This window comes from Loxodonta africana, chromosome 24, assembly GCF_030014295.1.
Source record: "Loxodonta africana isolate mLoxAfr1 chromosome 24, mLoxAfr1.hap2, whole genome shotgun sequence".
In the NCBI taxonomy this organism is placed as follows: Eukaryota; Metazoa; Chordata; class Mammalia; order Proboscidea; family Elephantidae; genus Loxodonta; species Loxodonta africana.
Genome location: NC_087365.1, coordinates 37,250,589 through 37,270,554, shown reverse-complemented (window position 1 = coordinate 37,270,554; position 19,966 = coordinate 37,250,589). Strand labels below are relative to the sequence as shown.

General features: G+C 40.8%; 1 protein-coding gene across 5 annotated transcripts in view; it reads right to left on the bottom strand.

The window, feature by feature from the left end:
* Positions 1-19,966, bottom strand: part of RPRD1B (regulation of nuclear pre-mRNA domain containing 1B) — a 68,733-nt gene that overhangs the window by 41,924 nt on the left and 6,843 nt on the right. For 3 of the 5 annotated variants that reach the window (XM_064276074.1, XM_010591673.3, XM_003411711.4), the window contains exon 3: positions 12,368-12,501. The exons of the other annotated variants lie outside the window; for them this stretch is intronic. In XM_064276074.1, the coding sequence (XP_064132144.1) occupies positions 12,368-12,501 (134 nt within the window). The remainder of the gene's footprint in view (positions 1-12,367; positions 12,502-19,966) is intronic. 5 annotated transcript variants of the gene reach the window in all.

Genomic DNA, 19,966 nt, shown 5'->3' with positions numbered 1-19,966 from the left:
GGCTACCGTGCGCCTGTCTCCAAACGCACCGTAAGTTATAAACAGAATAATGTACACTTCTGCTTAAACGTTTTCTTCTGGAACCAAGGCATGTAGTCCCTGTTCTCTACCTTATACGTTAAATGACCAAACTATGTTTGAAATGAAAGCTAAGTCAACATCGTGGGCTTTATTTTTTCTTAAAGTTTTTTTGTTTGCTCTACTAGAAAAAGTTACATCAACATTCACAATGCAGGCGGTCTTCTCACTGCATGATTCTGATACACGCAGATTTTTGTTACCATGGTTTAGTTTAGTGAAATGACATCAGTCCCCCAACAATACAGACATATTAACTCTGAGCAATCGCATGAAGTACAAACTTCACTGCTAGCTCTTCGGTTCACAATCATTACATAAATAATAGATGTGTGTCAGGATCAATGACCAACCACGTGGCTTCTTTCCAAGTCTGTCAGAGACTGATCACTGCATATCTGTCATGCAGTTTACGTACAGAGAGACAAGTGTTTAGTCGTTTTGCCTCCTTCTCTTCCAATGATAAAACTCATATGACATTTGAGAAAGATGAATAATTGAAAGAGGGAACTGGCCAGCAAAGACAAAAGTGCTGCGAAGAAACTGAAACTAAACGAATGCTGAAAGTGAAATCTGAATGGGACGGACATGGAGTTACAGCTGGCTGTGGAAATGCTGACACTGTCGCCGTTCTAGAGACTCTACACAGACAAAGGAATTGAGCAAAGGTGAACTTAACAGCATAAATGAAGAAGGCGGCTGTGATGAAAAGGATGACAATGTCCCACAGGAATGACACCAGCAAAAATTTCATAGTTACAGGAACCCTCACAGTTATTTCATGACAGTGAAAGTAGAAAGGATCAAATGTTGGAAGTTAAGTCAAACTTGGAAAGGAATATGACAACTCACCGAGGCATAGAAAAGATGCTTGCTCCCTATCATAAATTAAACAGTAAGTGGGAGAGGGTAAACATTGTTTAAACTACTATTGGTAACTTCGCTGAAAAGTAATTAAACATACTTTCATTCTCAATCTTTATACTTTAAATTACAGCATATTAATTATGAGTTTCACTATCTTTTGGTTTCCGTATACATTTATTATCGACAGTAAGACAGTGTTTAATGCTCTGACAAAAAATTTTAAGTGCCACAGAACAATCATCATTTCTCCCATTGACTATTAAAACCATTTTGCATGGTCTCAGCTTTCATGGTCGTTTTTACAGTCCCACACTACCATACAGTAAAGACTGCTGTATTTTTAAAATGGAAAATCCATTGGGATATACTTTACATATAAAATATCTAACAGTACTTTGCACACAGAAGCTACCTAATTACACCCGTTCCTCACTTACAGACATGGTTGGTTCCAGACACCAAGTCATTACGTAAAAATTGGCATTATGTGAAAATGGAGGATGACCACATCAGATCACAAAATAGAGGAAGACTACACGATTACAAAACTGCCAAACCACTGAGAATCATGGCCCAACCAAGCTGACACATAATCTTAACCATCACAGGTAGTATTTACTCTTGCCTCTTGCCTCATACCAGCGTTAGTTACTGCCAGAGGTATATCCTCAATGCACAAGATAGCTGGATAGATTTTACTATTGTAGTAATTGCAAAATGTCAAGCAACGAGATAGTCTGTAATGCAGGAATAGGTGTGGTATGCAGCCGCTGAGAATTTGCATTTCTAACAAGTTCCCTGCTGAGAATTTGCACTCTAACAAGTTCTCAGGATTTATACATAAGAATCACCCCTGGCAGGGAGTCGAACAGGACCAAAAAAGTTTGAAGCCCTTGTGGTATGTGGTATGACCAATTAGACATTTAGCTAGTGTAGCTACTAATGAAGATCAAAGACCACAGCCTTCAGTATGGATTGCACCTCAACATAAAGAAAACAAAAATCCTCACAACTGGACCAATGAGCAACATCATGATAAACGCAGAAAAGATTGGAGTTGTCAAGGATTTCATTTTACTTGGATCCACAATCAACAGCAGTCAAGAAATCAACAGACGCATTGCACTCGGTAAATCTGCTGCAAAGGACCTCTTTAAAGTTTTGAAGAGCAAAGATGTCACCTTGAAGACTAAGATGCACCTCACCCAAGCCACGGTATTTTCAATCACATCATATGCATGTGAAAGCTGGACAATGAATAAGAAAGATCGAAGAAGAATTGACACCTTTGAATTGTGGTGTTGGCGAAGAATATTGAATGTACCATGGACTGCCAAAAGAACGAACAAATCTGTCTTAGACGAAGTACAGCCAGAATGCTCTTTAGAAGCAAGGATGGCGAGACTGTGTCTTACATACTTTGGACATGTTGTCAGGAGGGATCAGTCCCTGGAGAAGGGCATCATGCCTGGCAGAGTACAGGGTCAGCGGAGAAGAGGAAGACCCTCAATGAGGAGGATTGACACAGTGGCTGCAACAATGAGCTCAAGCATAACAACGATTGTAAGGATGGCTCTGGACGGGGCACTGTTTCGTTCTGTTGTGCACAGGGTCGCTACGAGTCGGAACCGACTCGATGTTACCTAACAACAACAGCATCAAAGTGGCCCTGTGTGAGGAGTGGCCACTAGAACGTAAGTAACCCCAAAACAAAAAATATACATGTATATATAGAGAGAGAGTTTTGTTTGCTTCCAAGCACCAAGAAGAGTGCTCAATAAAACCCGCCGCTATCAAGTTGATTCCAACTAAAAGCAACCCCACAGAACATAGTAGAACTGCTGCACAGGGTTTCCAAGGAGCAGCTAGCAGATTCGAACAGCTAACCTTTTCGTTAGCAGCCGGGCTCTTAACCACTATACCACCAGGGCTCCCAGATATGCTAAAGAAGGTGGAAAAGAGTCAAAACCTGAAATTGTTCCATTTTCAAAGTCCCATATGAAATTTATTATATGTAAAAGCCACATATCACTTAACACCTCAGAACACTCACTGAATTTTGGCACCGGAAGGCCTTAGATCAACCCATGTCTGTGCTTCCCCACCTCAATTTTCATACAGGAATAATCAAGGCCCGCAGGTTGTGATTCGTCCAAAGTCACAGGACTCTTTAAGTCTGGATCCTACAGCCAAAGTCTTCTCCTCCTAATCCAGAATTCTTTTTACCACTTCATGCTGCTATTCAAGACTGAAATCAAACTGATGGAAATAACTGTAGGATCATTTCTGTCCTTTGCCATCCTGATGGAAGAGGGTGTATTTGGAGGTCCTGACAACCATGATCACCCTACTTTTCCGGTTCTTTCCTGTCTCCACCTAAAGGACCTACTGGTACTATAAACCTAGGATTTCTGGAAATGAATTACTCATCAATTCCCCCACAGGGCGCCTCCTTCCCTGAGCTACCTATTTTAGTTACCAACGATTCCCCCTGCCCCATATTCCAAGTACAAAACCTTGAAGACCACTAGAGTCTCTCCCAAAGTCCAGTCTTGTAGCAGATTCCCTACCCCTGAGGGATCTCTTACATACCCACTCTCTGCTATTTCCCAGTCTCCAAACAGCATTCTGCCTTCCATCATGCCGTGTCCAGACCACTGTCCTAAGTGGTCTCCCTGCCTCTAGTTGCTTCTTTTCCAACTGAGGCAACACTCAATTATTAATCTTTCTAAACCTGAGTTCTGACCCTGTCATGTCTCTACTCAAAAACCTAGAATGGTGTCTAATGGTCTTAAAATTTCCTAAGTTGAAAGCCTAATGTCGTCCTGAGTACCCCTCATCTTCTCTCTCAGAACTCCCACAGCGCTGGTCGTCAGTTGCTGTCTAGCTGGCTCCAATGCACAGTGACCTTACGTTTAACAGAACAAAACGCCGCCTGGTCCTGCGCCATCTTCATGATCGCTGGTACATCTGAGTCCCGTGTTGTGGTTGTTTCGTCAACCCACCTCATTTCTGTTCACTTTCTACTTCACCAAACGTGATACCCTTTTCTAGTAACTGGTCTTTCCTGATGATGTCTCCAAAGCAAGCGAGTCAAGGTCTCACCACCCTCACTTCTAAGGAGCGTTCCAGTTGTATTTCTTCCAGGACTGATTTGTCTGTTCCTCTGGCAGTTCATGGTAAAGTCATGGTATATCCTCTGCCAACACCACAGTGCGAATGGATCGATTCTTCTTCTGTCTTCCTTTTTCATTGTCCAACTTGGGACTCTCTTTTTAAATACTTGGCTCTTTCTACGCTGTATGGCTGCCAGCAGGCACAGGCCTTTCCTCTCTGATAGAAACATTGTCTTGTCCTTTGCATTCCTGAAGTACCTAGGGACACATCAACAGACCTGAGTTTGAAGCCTCTCAAAGGCATGGAGGCTGAAAAGTGCCAGTGCAGAACCAGAAATGACTACCATTGCTTCCCTTTACACACACAGGAGAGAGGACTCTGGTAACTCTACCTTGACTAATCTGTGCAGTTGGTACTTAGGATGCCTAAGATTCTCAATCTAGTCAGATAGCCATTAAAAATAACCTAGGGAACATACCCTAGAGAAATAAGAGTCATCACACAGACAGACATATGCACACCCATGTTCACTGCAGCATTGTTCACAATAGCAAAAAGATGGAAACAACCTAGATACCCATCAACGGAGGGATAAACAAACTGAGGTACATACACACAATGGAGTATAACGCAACAATAAAGAACAACGATGAATCTGTGATACATCTCATAACATGGATGAATCTGGAGGGCACTATGCTGAGTGAAATAAATCAATCACAAAAGGATAAATACTGTATGACAGCACTACTGTAAATACTCATGAAATGGCTTACATACAAAAAGAAACAATCTTTGATGGTTATGAGGGAGGGGAGGGGTGAGGATGGAATAACACTTAGTAGACAATAGGTAAGTGGAAACTGTGGTGAAGGGTAAGACAGTACATAATACTGGGGAAGCCAGCACAACCTGTACAAGGCAAAGTCATGGTAGCTCCATACACATATTCCAACTCCCTGAGGGACCGAACTGCTGGGCTGAGGACTGTGGGGACCATGATCTCAGGGAATATCTTGTTTAATTGCCATAACATAGTTTATAAGGAATATGTTCTACATTCTACTTTGGTGAGTAGCGTCTGGGGTCTTAAAAGCCTGTGAGGGGCCACCTAGGATACTCCACTGGTCTTACCCTTTCAGGAGCAAGGAATAATGAAGAAAACTAAAGATACAAGGGAAAGATTAGTCCAAAGGACTAATGGACCACATCTACCATGGCCTCCACCAGACTGAGACCAGTACACCTAGATGGTGCCCGGCTACCACCACTGACTGCTCTGACAGGGATCACAATAGAGGGTCCTAGACAGAGCTGGAGAAAAATGTAGAACAAAATTCTAACTCAAAAAGGAAGACCAGACTTGCTGTCCTGAAAGAGACTGGAGAAACTCTGGGAGTATGGCCCCCCGACACCCTTTCAGCTCAGTAATGAGGTCACTCCTGAGATTCACCCTTCAGCCAAAGACTGAACAGATCCACGGGACAAAACAAGACTAAAGGGGCATACCAACCCTGGGGCAGGCACTGGAAGGCAGGAGGAACAGGAAAGCTGGTAACAGGGAACCCAAGGTTGAGAAGGGAGAGTGTTGACATGTTACGGGATTGTTAACCAATGTCAAAGGACAACGTGTATACTACATGTTTGATGAGAAACTAGTTTGCTTTGTAAACTTTCATCTAAAGTACAATCAAAAAACAGAAAAAAAAAATTACCCAGGAAAGCTATCAGTCCCGTTCTGAATTTAAGATATGGCACCTTTCCACTATCACCCTGGCTTCTGATGATGGTATTTAACATTCCCTTTTTTTCACTCACTGAACCACCTTGTTTTCAGGCAGGGCAAACACTATGGTTGGTCAACGTCCTTCTGTCCTCATATTACACACCTTCTATTCTAGCCCCCAGCTTGTCCCTGTGTCTCCTGGAGGCCTTGTACTCAGCTAACCTTCAAGTAATCCAGCTTACTAAAGGGTTTATGACATGCCTCTTGGAGCCCTGATTATGGCTGAACTGCAGACACGATGGCACAACTAAAAATGAGAAGAAACAGCTGCAAACATTCATTAATAATCAGAACCTGGAATGCACGAAGTATGAATCAAGGAAAACTGGAAATTGTCAAAAAAGAAATGAACGCATAAACATCAATATCCTAGGCATTAGTGAGCTGAAATGGACTGGTACTGGCCATTTTGAATCGGACAAGCATATAGTCTACTATGCAGGGAATGACAACTTGAAGAGGAATGGTGTTGCATCCATTGTCAGAAAGAACGTTTCAAGATCTATCCTGAAGTACGATGCTGTTAGTGATAGGATAATATCCATATGCCAGACCAGTTAATATGACTATTATGCAAATTTACACACCAACCACTAGGGCCAAAGATAAAGAAGTAAAAGATTTTTATCAGCTGGTGCAGTCTGAAATTGATCAAACATGCAATCAAGATGCACTGATAATAACTGGCGATTGGAATGCGAAAGTTGGAAACTAAGAAGAAGGATCAGTAATTGGAAAATGTGGCCTTGGTGATAGAAACAATGCCGGAAATCGAACGACAGAATTTTGCAAGACCAACGACTTCTTCATTGCAAATACCTTCTTTCGCCAACATAAATGGTGACTATACACAGGGACCTCGTCAGGTGGAACACACAGAAATCAAATTGACTACATCTGTGGAAAGAAATGATGGAAAAGCTCAATATCAACAGTCGGATCAAGGCCAGAGGCCGACTGTGGAAAGGACCATCAGTTACTTATATGCGAGTTCAAGCTGAAACTAAAGAAAATCGGAGCAAGTCCACAAGAGCCAAAATATGACCTTGAGTATATCCCACCTGAATTTAGAGACCATCTCAAGAACAGATTTGAAGCACTGAACACTAGTGACCAAAGACCAGACGAGTTGTGCAAGGACATCATACATGAAGAAAGCAAGAGGTCATTGAAAAGACAGGAAAGAAAAGACCAAGATGGATGTCAGAGGAGACTCTGAAACTTGTTCTCAAACATCGAGCTGCTAAAGCAAAAGGAAGAATTGATGAAGTAAAAGAACTGAAGATTTCAAAGGGCGTCTCGAGAACACAAAGTAAAGTATTACAATGACGTGTGCAAAGACCTGGAGATGGAAAACCAGAAGGGAAGAACACACTCGGCGTTTCTCAAGCTGAAAGAACTGAAGAAAAAATTCAAGCCTCGAGTTGCAATAGTGAAGGATTCCATGGGGAAAATATTAAATGACATAGGAAGCATCAAAAGAAGATGGAAGGAATACAGAGAGTCATTATACCAAAAAGAATTAGTCGATATTCAACCATCAGGAACCGATGGTACTGAAGGAAGATGTCCAAGCTGCTCTGAAGGCACTGGCGAAAAACAAGCCTTCAGGAATTGATGGAGTATCAATTGAGATGTTTCAACAAACAGATGCAGCGCTGGAGGTGCTCACTTGTCCGTGCCAAGAAATATGGAAGACAGCTTCCTGGCCAGCTGACTGGAAGAGATCCATATTTATGCCTATTCCCAAGAAAACTGATCCAACCAAATGTGGAAATTATAGAACAATATCATTAATATCACACGCAAGCAAAATTTTGCTGAAGATCATTCAAAAACAGCTGCAGCAGTATATCGACAGGGAAATGCCAGAAATTCAGGCTGGTTTCAGAAGAGGACGTGGAACCAGGGATATCACTGCTGATGTCAGATGGATCCTGGCTGAAAGCAGAGAATACCAGAAGGACGTTTACCTGTGTTTCATTGACTAGGCACAGGCATTCAACTGTGTGGATCATAACAAACTATGGATAACACTTGGAAGAATGGGAATTCCAGAACACTTAATTGTGCTCATGAGGAACCTTTACATAGATCAAGAGGCAGTTGTTTGGACAGAACAAGGTGACACTGATTGGCTTAAAGTCAGGAAAGGTGTGCGTCAGGGTTATATTCTTTCACCATACCTATTCAGTCTGTATGCTGAACAAATAATACGAGAAGCTAGACTACATGAAGAAGAACGGGGATCAGGATTGGAGGAAGACTCATTAACAACCTGCATTATGGAGAAGACACAACCTTGCTTGCTGAAAGTGAAGAGGACTTGAAGTACTTACTAATGAAGATCAAAGACCACAGCCTTCAGTATGGATTGCACCTCAACACAAAGAAAACAAAAATCCTCACAACTGGACCAATGAGCAACATCATGATAAACGCAGGAAAGATTGGAGTTGTCAAGGATTTCATTTTACTTGGATCCACAATCAACAGCCATGGAAGCAGCAGTCAAGAAATCAAAAGACACATTGCATTGGGTAAATCTGCTGCAAAGGACCTCTTCAAAGTGCTGAAGAGCAAAGATGTCACCCTGAAGACTAAGGTGCGCCTGACCCAAGCCATGGTATTTTCAATCGCATCATGTGCATGTGAAAGCTGGACAATGAATAAGGAAGACCGAAGAATTGACGGCTTTGAATCGTGGTGCTGGCGAAGAATATTAAATGGACTGCCAAAAGAACGAACATAGCTGTCTTGGAAGAAGTGCAGCCAGAAGGCTCCTTAGATGCAAGTATGAGGAAACTGCATCTTACATACTTTGGACATGTTGTCAGGAGGGATCAGTCCCTGGAGAAGGACATCATGCTTGGCAGAGTACAGGGTCAGTGGAAAAGAGGAAGACCCTCAATGAGGTGGATTGACACAATGGCTGCAACCGTGAGCTCAAGCATAACAACAATTTTAAGGATGGCTCAGGACCGGGCAGTGTTTCGTTCTGTTGTGCATAGGGTTGCTATGAGTTGGAACCGACTCGACAGCACCTAACAACAACAACAACATGGCAGAGCTTGAAACTAATTTTAGGGCAAAAAACTTGCCTGAAGGCCCCCAAATTACATTACAAAACATAGTCATCTACTAAAGCTGGATATTCTAAAGGATCCATTTGACATTTTCTGGGATTACAAAAAAACACACAGATCTTATATTGCTTCTATAATCAGAAAAGAATCAATAAATACCATTTGCAACAGCTCCCTCACTCTTTGTTCCCCCAGAACCTACAGGAAATTTTTTTTTTTTTAAAGCACCTTAAATTTTATTCGTGGACTTGCAACAAATAAAAGGCTAACACTTGAGGCACAGTTCTAAAAGCACTTTACCCTATCATCTCTCTGGATTGAGCAGGTGAAACCAGATGTGGACCCAGCGAAGCTGGCCCTAGAGTTCGTGCTCTTAAGCCACTATGCTCCCCAGGCCTGCACGAAATCTGGTGGACTGAAAATACTAAAAGTCTCCTTTTACTTTTGCTACTCTTCCATATTTAGAAACTCAGAATATTAGATATTAGAACTGCGGTGGGACGGGGCGGGGGGGGATCACCTCATGGTCCTGCTAACGTCCAACCTGCATTATCTCAAGTAACCCTCAACAACTCTAGGAGGTATTACTATTAATAACCATATTGTACAGTGCGGAACCTGGGGTTCAGAGAGGTCAAATGCCATGCCCAAGGTCATATAGCTCAGAAGTCTGATTCCAGACCCATGTTCTTAATAGGTGACCTGTTTGTGAATTCCTATTATAATTCAAATCTATGTGCTTTTAAGAAAAAGTACACTGTGAAGAACACGGGCTTTAAAGAGAGATAGACCTGGGTTTATATTCTCCACTTATCAGTGATGTATTCCTGAGACAAAACTACTATTCCTTCTAGGTCTTAGTATCTTCACCTGAAATATGAAAATAATGCCAAATTCAGAGAGTAATTGTACAGAGATAAAAAGAGTTAACATGGAAAGCAGCCAGCAGGGAGGCTGAGAAGTAACTCACTCAATAAATGCTAGTTCCTTTGTATCCTTTCCTTTCTACATCCTTCTACAACTATATGATATGACACGATTTGTGTGTGACTCAAGCAAGTAATAAAGCTCTCTTCAGCCAAGCAACAGCCTCTGTTCCCATGAACAGAAAGACAACTTTAGAACACCTGGGTCTCACTCCTGGGGAGACAGGTATACACCTTAAATAAAAACCAGTTGCCATCAAGTCGATTCCAATTCATGGAGACCCCATGTGTATCAGAGTAGAACTCTATAGGGTTTTCAATGGCTGATTTTTTGGGAAATGGATCATCAGGCCTTTGTTCCAAGGCACCTCTGGGTGGATTCAAACCTCCAACCTTCGGTTAGCAGCTAAACACATTAACTGTCTGCACCACCCAGGGACTCCAGCGTAAAAAATAGCCAGTTGTAAAACAGAATTCTAAGTTCATTCATTCTCCAATACTGTAAGAACTGCCAAAGTTCCACAGGAAAATTCTGATTTCAAAGGTAAACTCTGAAGTTATCTGACAACAAAGAATTACTCTTGAATCAAAGCTAGAATATAAAAGAACTATTCAAATTTGGAAATAAACTTCTGGAGAATTCATCAACATTTTGAAAGGGCTGTGTGAAATATTTTGATAACTCAGGTCCCAAAAAAGACAATGAGAAGATAGACTAATTAGCTGGGACTAATGAACACTACGTACACCGGAACTTTTGATACTTGTTTTCATCTTTACATAATAGAGAAAGAGAAATTAGATTAGCTTATCCTCCACCCAGAGAAATACTGCCTATGCTATTGTTAATGACTAGACTCAAAAAAAATCAGAAACCCAATGGAGCTGTTTTCAAATCTACCACTGCCACAAATTCCCCAATTTGTTTGACTATTCCCTGAGTACAGAACTATTTCTCACTCCTCTCTCTTTCCTCTAGCATCTAGCATAGCTATTCGCTCAAAGCACATATGCAGCAAATGCTCACTGAACTGAAATTCAACATTTAGCTTTAAACATTCTCTTTACAAAGCTCTCCTACTTGCCCAAAGGTGGGGGAAAAAAAACCAATACTGTTTACCAATGAACTCTAAGACAGAGTAGAGAAAAGAATGCTGGATAATTCCCCAACGCTGTACAGAACAGTTCTAAAGGACAAAACACAAACACGACCAGAATCTAAAGCAGAAAACATCTTACTTTTCAGAAGCTACAACCAGAATGACCCCAAAATTGTTTTCCATCAGCTCTATGTACAGCAACAACCCGTAGTCTGAAAGCACTTACGTCATCCCTAAAAAGCCTCAAATCTTTAGTTTCATGGGAAAACTACCCCACCTTAAAATGCATATAATTTAGACCTGGAAGAGCTCACGAGAGGCACACGATACAGGGTTGCTGAATGAATGCTATTACCACGTGTACCAATCATGGTTAAGTTCTATACCAGAGACAGGTATGAAGTACTAGAGGAACAAGGAAGAAATGGCCTCCTGTGCCCAGACAAACCAGGGGAGATGTCAGAATGAGAGTAGCATTCTTCAAGAATGAGTTCACAGTACAGGGAAAGGGGCAGGAGGACACTTCAGGCAGAGGGACGGCAGATGCAAAGGAAGGGGTACCAACAAAGCAGCCCGAGGGGAAACTGCTGGTGATTCAGTGTGGCCAAAGAATGTGTGTACACAGCGAAATGGCAGGAGAATCTGGAAAAGTAGACTACAGTTCCAAGTATGAAGGGTTGCAAAAAAATACTACGTCAGGGCTTGGACTTCATCGTCCAGGGTATACAATCAAATCAGATCAGATCAGTAGCTTAAAGACATGCCATGCCAACTAGAGTTAAACTGCAGCTAGCCCAAAGCTAAATAACCAAATAGCATTTGACCTTCTTACTCCTCTTTAAAGAGGAAATACTATAAGCTCTTATGAAGGACTTGGTAAAATTCATACACATACATGTACACATTTTCCGAGGATGTCCTGGGTTCAGTAAAGACCAAAATCAATTTTAGGCAGCAAGCTAACAACCATAAAAATACGTTCCAAAAACCACATCAGTTATTTAATGAAGCCAAGTTCTAGAAGGGCTAAGAGACTCATCCAAAATCCTAAAGTAATTACTGGCCGGGCTAGGGTAAAACTTTAGTCCAGGGTACTTCCTAGTTCACCACAACTGGGAACCATTTTGTTATTCCTTTCCCTGGGGCAAGAAAAGTCTCTGCAAGGCAGAAGAGAAACAAGGAGAACACAGAGCAAAAGTGAAGACTGTGAGATGATGAACAGCATGAGTGCTAGAACCAGGCTTGCACATTGCAAGCACTACATAAATTCTCACCATCATTCATGATCATCTCTCTGGAGAATCATATAATCACTGGTGGTTCACAGCAACCCCCACTGCAGCTTTTCATACGTGATTTGAAAGTAGGCAAAGACCAAGAGCTGTAAACATGTGGTGATGTTTCTACCTTTGGGGGGAGGGCTCCTGGAGTCCTCCATAGACAGCTTCAGCTGCTGTATGAACTCGCCGCCATACACACTTCGTTCTTGCCAGATGCTCAGCAATCTTTCTAAAGGTTTTTTACAGCCTTCATCTGCCTCTCTGCCCAGAAAAGACGAAAAGATATATATAAGCTGAAGGTTTTTTTTTTTGTTTGTTTTTTATTAGGCTAAACCTACTAAAAAAAAAAAAAAATCAACAACTGACTGAATGATTTACATTTAAATAACAGAAGGAAGAGTAAGGCATACATTGTGATACTTGGATATCCAACTTGACCAGAAATGCTATTCTTCCTGCGGTGGGTGGGGAAGAGAAATTATATTATAGAAGTAATCTGTCTTTTCCCCTTTGAAAGACACGGCAAGTAGGGCAAAAAGCCAATGGCTGATTTTTACAGAGAATTACCAAAAATTGATCATATCAGTTGTGACAGCTTGCTTTTTAAGAAGACATTCTGCTGGAAATTAAAGTGAGCCAAAACTTTTAAGGATAAAAAAATGATTACCATAAACCCAAATATATAAGATGGAAAATACATTCCCTGTAACTCATCAATGTTAACACACCAACACCTCTACATGCATAAATATAGTCAGGCACACTCAGATATGCCAAGACTGATCTCAACTCTACATTAACTACTTCATAATTATTTTAATTCTGCACTATGTCTGTATTCCGTATTTACACAAGGGTGTCTAACGTAATTTTTTAATACCCTGAGAATAAGGCGGTCCTTTCTGATTTATATCTGAAAGAAGGTAGGTTTTTTTTTTATTGACATATTACACTCTTGAAACAGTATTTTTCAATGACATGACTATATCTAGCACTCAGTGTGAACCAGCTGCCTCCTGTAAAACCTCAGACAGCAAGGAGAATGGGGGAAGGCTTCTGAAAGGAAAAACTCACCATCCACCAAACTGTTGTTTTCTGGGGCTCTATGGATGGCAGTTTAAACTCAGTACCAATGATCTCACATTCAGTGACTTTAAAAAAGAAGGGATGGCCTACACCCTAGTATAAGGCAAATATTTTTAATAGGAACTTCAAGAAAAAACCATACCAAATCCAACTGACAAGGGAACGTTATCCACCTCCAAGCCTGCCTACTGTAAAGCTTACGTTAACAAACACTCTGAGGTGAGATGAGGTCTCAGCCTGGCCTGGTCTACCTGTGTTACTTATGAATTATTAGTGGCAACTTTTCGCAGAACTGTTCTCTTTTCTTTTGGTTCAATTTTTTTTTCAGTCAAAGGTGAGGGTTAAGGGGAAAAAAGGGGAAATTTCTCACTGATAGCTTATATAGCTAAAAGATAGGGTCTTTTTTTTTTTTTTAATATTTGTGATGAAACAACTTTTACTTTTTTTTTTCCAAAATATATCCAGAAATGAAGTAACTTACCTCTTCCTCTGCTATCAACCTGGTCCAAGTCACTATCATCTCTTGCCTGGATTACTACAATACCCTCATTATTGGTCTTCCTGCTTCCACCTTTGCCCTCCAACGATCTTTTCTCAAATTTTAAAAATATAATTCTAGCTGCTGTTAAGTCAGATCATGTCACTCCTTTGCTGAAAACTTTCCCTGGTTATTCCCGTTCTCCCACGGGAATAAAAGTGAAAGTACTTATAAAGGCTTTACAGCCTTTCTCAACAGAGCCCATTATTTCTCGGGCCTCATCTCCCACCCACTGTTCCCCCTCTCTCTCCACGACAGCTACCCTGGTCCTCTTGTCTCAGGGCCTTTACGCTTACACTTCGCTTTGCCTAGATAGTAGCATGCTCGTTCCCTCTCCTCCTTCAGGTCTGCTGTAGGTGCTGTCGAGCTGCTTTTTGACTCACAGTGACCTATATTTACTCAAACAGCACCTTCTTGGTAGGTGAGTCCCTCCCTGATCTCTCTTTAAAATTATAATCCCTGCCCTTTTAATTTTTCTCCATATATCTTATCATCTGATATGCTGTATAGCTTACTTGTTATTTACACTCTCCTTCTTTTTTTTTTTTTTCTATCTGAATGTCATTTCCACAAAGGCAGGGTTTTATCTTTCCCCCCACAGCTATATGCCTTAGAACAAACATAATAAATACTTGCCAAATTATAATTTTTTCTGGAATTTTTTACATAGGTTTTAGTAGGTCATCCAGTTACTTAACTTTCAACAATCACCTTACTACATCCAGGTCATTTATGTCCAACCACTCAACCACTCAGTCAATGAAGGGGTTTGTGGATTACTGCACTTGGAATACAAAGAAGAAGGCCTAGGTCCTGACGTCTAGGGTTCGACCTCTCTAGCCTCATCTCCTTTCCATACTCTTCCTGGGGCTTCACATTCTACCAGTACTAAACCATTGGTAATCTTCTACTCAAGACTTGCTTCCTCTCATCCATGTGCCTTTATTCATACTATCTCCTCTCCTTCGAATGCCCGCACTGCCAAAATGGAACAAGGCTAAGACGAAGGAGAAGTTGCGAGTAATTCAGGTGGCTGAAGTATATGTGGCATATGAGAAAACAGGAGAGGAATCTGTAGAGATAGACTGGAATCAGATTATAAAAGGTCCTGAAAGCCATATTATGCACAGGGCCTTAATCCTACAATGGGAAGTCCCTGATGTGACCAAATCTATGGTTTAGAAAGATTGTCATTATAACTAATATAACCAAACTATGACAAACCAGAACTTAATTAATTGGTTGGTATTTTTAACATAAAATCTGTTCTCTGCAGAATCTCTGTTCACGTAGAAAGAGAAACCAATCATGAGAAGTTATCCTTATCAAAGATTTAGTTTTAAAAACAGGTGGGGGGGGGGGGCAAAACACCCACCCAGCCACTAGCCACCATTCCTGGAGATATTTGAGGCTCAATTAAGTCTAAGACTGACTTTGAGTACAACTCCAGCTACATAACCATACAGTGGAAACTGATGTCCAAACCTGTTATAACCACATTTTCAAAAGGCTTTCACCTTTAGTGGTGAAAGCCAAAACAGGGGCTCTAGTTTAATTAGCGAATGTAATTCATCAGGATAGGCTGTTTTCTTGGGCACTAGAGTAAACCAAGGTTTTGCTAGATAAGTTTCAAAGTTACAGAGAAAACATTCAAGGAATCTTTTTTTACTGATGACGTTTTGAATTAAGTAGCTCCAGTTAACTGGAAGTCATTTCACTTAAGTACTTGGAATCAGATACAACTAAAGCAATACTGCAGTTTTATAACAGAAGGAGCTCCCTTTTCAGGTTGCTCTAACTCCATACTAGATTAGGAATTCTTTAAGTGAAAAAGGCCCCAAAACTTTTGCTACCAGTCTGTAAAAAACTGGAGGAAGATAAAGAAGTACATATATAATTTAATATTACAATGAACACAATTTCACAAATATGTATCTTAATTAATTTTATAAATTCAATCACTGCCGACTTTTCTAAGGGAGATAACAAAATTGACCTAACAGGTGAAAAACATGTATCACACACACACACACACAGTTGCTGCTTAAAGTGTCAGCTGGACACCTGGAGTCTTGCCAAGCCAGCCTGGGGGCCTCGTATTCCTCTGTAGCGCTACAGAACTTCCTTGTTGTATGTGTAATTTGTATGTTTCTGTCTGATCTCACACGCAGCAGACCTATGGGAGGCCTACCTACTAAGGACAGGAATTCTTTCTTAGTATCCCCAGCACTTCCAATAGTGCCTCATGCAAAGCTGAAGTGGGAATGTCTGACAATTGAGCGGAAAAGAGTTAACATAGCAAAGACTGCTATCCTTAGAAAGACTGGCCCTTGGCTGGCATTTGGGAATTTGGAATTTAAGTGTTCTCACCATTCCTTAACTGACAAGGGTGCCTAAACTGTGCAAACAATATAACTTACACTGAACTCCTGCTTTCCTTCTGGGAGTCTGGAATTTTACTATGTCCTAGGCAGAGGATGCCTACATGGCCAACCTCAATAAAAACCCTGGGCACTCAGTCTCTAATGAGCTTTCCTGGTAGACACTTCACACGTGTTGTCTCCATTTGATGCTGGAAGAATTAAGCGTACTTTGCATGACTCAATTTGCAGAGAACTATTGGAAGCTTATGCATGGTTTCTTCTGGACTTCACTCCGTGTGCCTTTCCCATCTGCAGAGTTTGCTTTGTATCCTTTCACTGTAATAAATCACAGCCATGGATACAACTGTATCTAAATTTTGAGAGTCTTCCTAGTGAGCCATCAAGCCTAGGAATAGTCTTGAGAATTCCTGGCACAGCAACAAATAAATATTGTGTATATGGTATTAACTCTCAGATATATGTCTCCATAAATTAATTCCCTACTGAGCTTCAGACTATTTTATCCATCTGCCTATCAGGTATTTCCGTTTGGGTTATCTGATTAAAAAAAGAAAAGAAAAAACCCAAACCAGCTGGTATCAAATATATTCTGACTCATGCCAACCCTATGTGTGCAGAGTAGAAGTGCACTCCCTAGGGTTTTCAAGGCTGTGATCTTTCAGAAGCAGATTGGCAGGCCTTTCTTCCAAAGCACCTCTAGGTGGGTTCGAGCCACCAACTTTTTGGTTAGTAGTCTAGTGCTTCACTGTTTGCGTCACCTAAGGACTCCTAGATATCTAAAAAAAGCCTCAAAGTTAGCATGGACAAAACTCTTAGCTTCCTCCACCAAATCTTCATCCCAGTAAATGGCATCGTCAGCCATCCATTTATACTCATGTCAAAACCTAGAAATCATCTTTGATTTCTCTTTTCCCTCACCACGAAACTCCACTTAACTCCCACAGATCCTATCAGTTGTGTGGAAAAAAAAATACCCCAAATTCATCCATAAAGTAAGCACTCAATAAATGGAGTTATTATCATCTCACTCCTTCTGAGTCCTAACCAATCTCTAGCCTGTATTAAGCAGTATCATCCAAATCCATCTGCCTGCCACCTCTCTGGCTTTATAACCTATTCTCCACATCAAGTCAGAAGGATCACTTAAAAATATATGTGTTGCAGATGGCAAAATTGGCATGAAACGAGAGACTGAAAGGGCTGACTCAATAGGGGGACAGCAAGTGGGAGAAGGGAGTAAGATGTATGTAAACTTACATGTGACAGACTGATTGGATTTGTAAATGTTCACTTGAAGCTTAATAAAAGTTAATTAAAAATATATATATATGAGTTGGAATACATAATTTCCCTGCTTAAAAATCCTTCACTGACATCCCATCATAATAAAATCCTAACTCCTTAGGCTTACAGGAATCTATGTGAATGGTACCTGCCTAGTTCTCTAATCTCATCTGATGCTGCTTTCCCTTTTGTTCACTATGTTCTAACCACACTAGTCTTCATTCTGGTTCTCTTAACATGCCAAAATTGTCCCTGCCTTACGTTATTAACAGCTGTTCTTACCCATACTTCGTATGATTACCTCAAATGTCATTTTCTGAGAGGCCTCCCTTGATCACACTACCTAGAAGAGACTCCCCACCCCCACTCACTCTATAATATCATTCTATTTTATTATGTCCATCGTATCACTCTCTGAAAGTATCTTGCTCATTTATGTGTCTTTGCGTGCCTTGTTCACTGCTGTTCCCCTAGTGTCTGAATCAGTACTTGGCACATAAAAGCCACTCAAAATATGCTGAAAGCAAAATTAAATGCACAAATATTTCCAAACTGAGAAGAAAACAAGGCAGCACTTGTATGGAAAATAAGCTTGTACTTGGTTAATTAACTGTTATTCAAATTGTGTACCCCCTATGAGCTTGGCAGCTTTCTTTGACTTGAGAAGTTGTTTGTTTTGTTTTTGTGGGGGAGGCAAGAGAAATAGGAGGTTGTCATAAAGACATTTCTTATAAACTTTAGTCAACAGTAATGGCTCAACTACTTTGATCATCAACTGGCCACAGAATAGCTACACAGAAAGCATGTATTATGCTACTCTTATGCTGATGAGGTAAGCCAGCCACTGAAGTGAAGTTGCTGGACTTTCTGTTCAGGAGGGTGCTTGAAAACATGGGTTATCCTAAACGTAATACCCAAACAGGACCTTAAAAGAACTTGCTTTGTGCCGCTGAGTAGATTCTGACTCATGGTGACCCAATGTGACAGAGTAGAACTGCCCATAGGGTTTCCTAGGCTGTAATCTTTATGGGAACAGCTCATCAGGTCTTTTCTCCCTCGGAGCCAGTGGCGGGTACAAACTGCTGACCTTTTGGTTAGCAGTTGAGCACTTAACCACTGTACCACTAGGGCTCCTTTAAAAGAACTACAAGAATGCAACAAAAGAATTGAGTCTACTTCTTTTATTAAGAAAGACCAGCTTTATTTTCCCCACAACGTTATGGAATCTGCCCAGGCATTTTTACAGTGCCTGTGGGATAGGTTTTTAGATGTCACCAAGTAGAAATGGAATTTTTAATCCCAGTATTGCTCACTCTCCTTTTCTCACCCCTTTCTACTTATGCTTTGTTGGTTGAATTATCGATTATTAACAATAAACATTACTGATCAATTTTCAAACAAAGTGCTATGTTTACTGGCCCTATAGGAAATTATTTCAGCCAATTCTCTAGAACGCTAAATTAATTAACTCATTCAACAAAAATTTACTGAGTGCCTACTCTGTGCCTGGGCAGACCACAATGTTTCCCAGCTTCTAGGACACCATTCACAATGAACTACATAAATGGTAACCCTAAAGGTACATAAGCCAGCAGCTTTGTAACAGACGCTTTGCTAGGTGCTTGGGATACCGCAAAGAACAGGACCAGGTTGGCCCTTAGTTTCATGGGGCTTACAATCTAATATTTTCCAATGAATGGGCAGATTACGAATCTTACTAGGTCCTTTCAAACATACAGAGCAGCCCTGGTGGGGCAGCGGTTACGCGCTTGGCTGCTAACCGAAAGGTTCAAACCTACCAGCCACTCCGAGGGAGAAAGATGTGGTAGCCTGCTTCCATAAAGATTTACAGCCTTAAAAACCCTATGGGGCAGTTCTACTTTATCCTTTAGGGTCGCTATGAGTTTGAATTGGTTCAACGCAATAGGTTTGGTTTGGTTTTTTTCCAGACATACTGTATTATTTTAGCCTCATAACAACTCTAATGAAATAGATGGTGTCATCCCCCTTTTTAATCAATTAGGAAACATGGGCTCCAAAAGTTAAGTAACACAGTCAAAGTCACTAAGACAGTATTTAAGGCAGAGCTACATACAACCAATGTCTAAAAAAGTGTGAAGTGAATCTCATGAAAACAAGAAAATGCCTATCTCTCCAATTTCAAACAGCTACTCTAGTAGTCTGCTCTAAACACTGTTAGGAAGAGTCAGTATTTTTTACAAGCTAATGACACATTGTGCTTCTTCAGTGTCCATGTTCATTAATACAGAGAGCCAGCTATGCAGCTCACGAGCAAATTAAAAATCTTTTTTCATCTCTAGAAAGCTACATTTCATTTCTTTATTTGGGATTTCTGGTTTTATCTCTTCAATTTTTTCAATTCCTTCATGGAATGCCACATTTATCTTCATATTTAAGGCCTTTTACTTACACT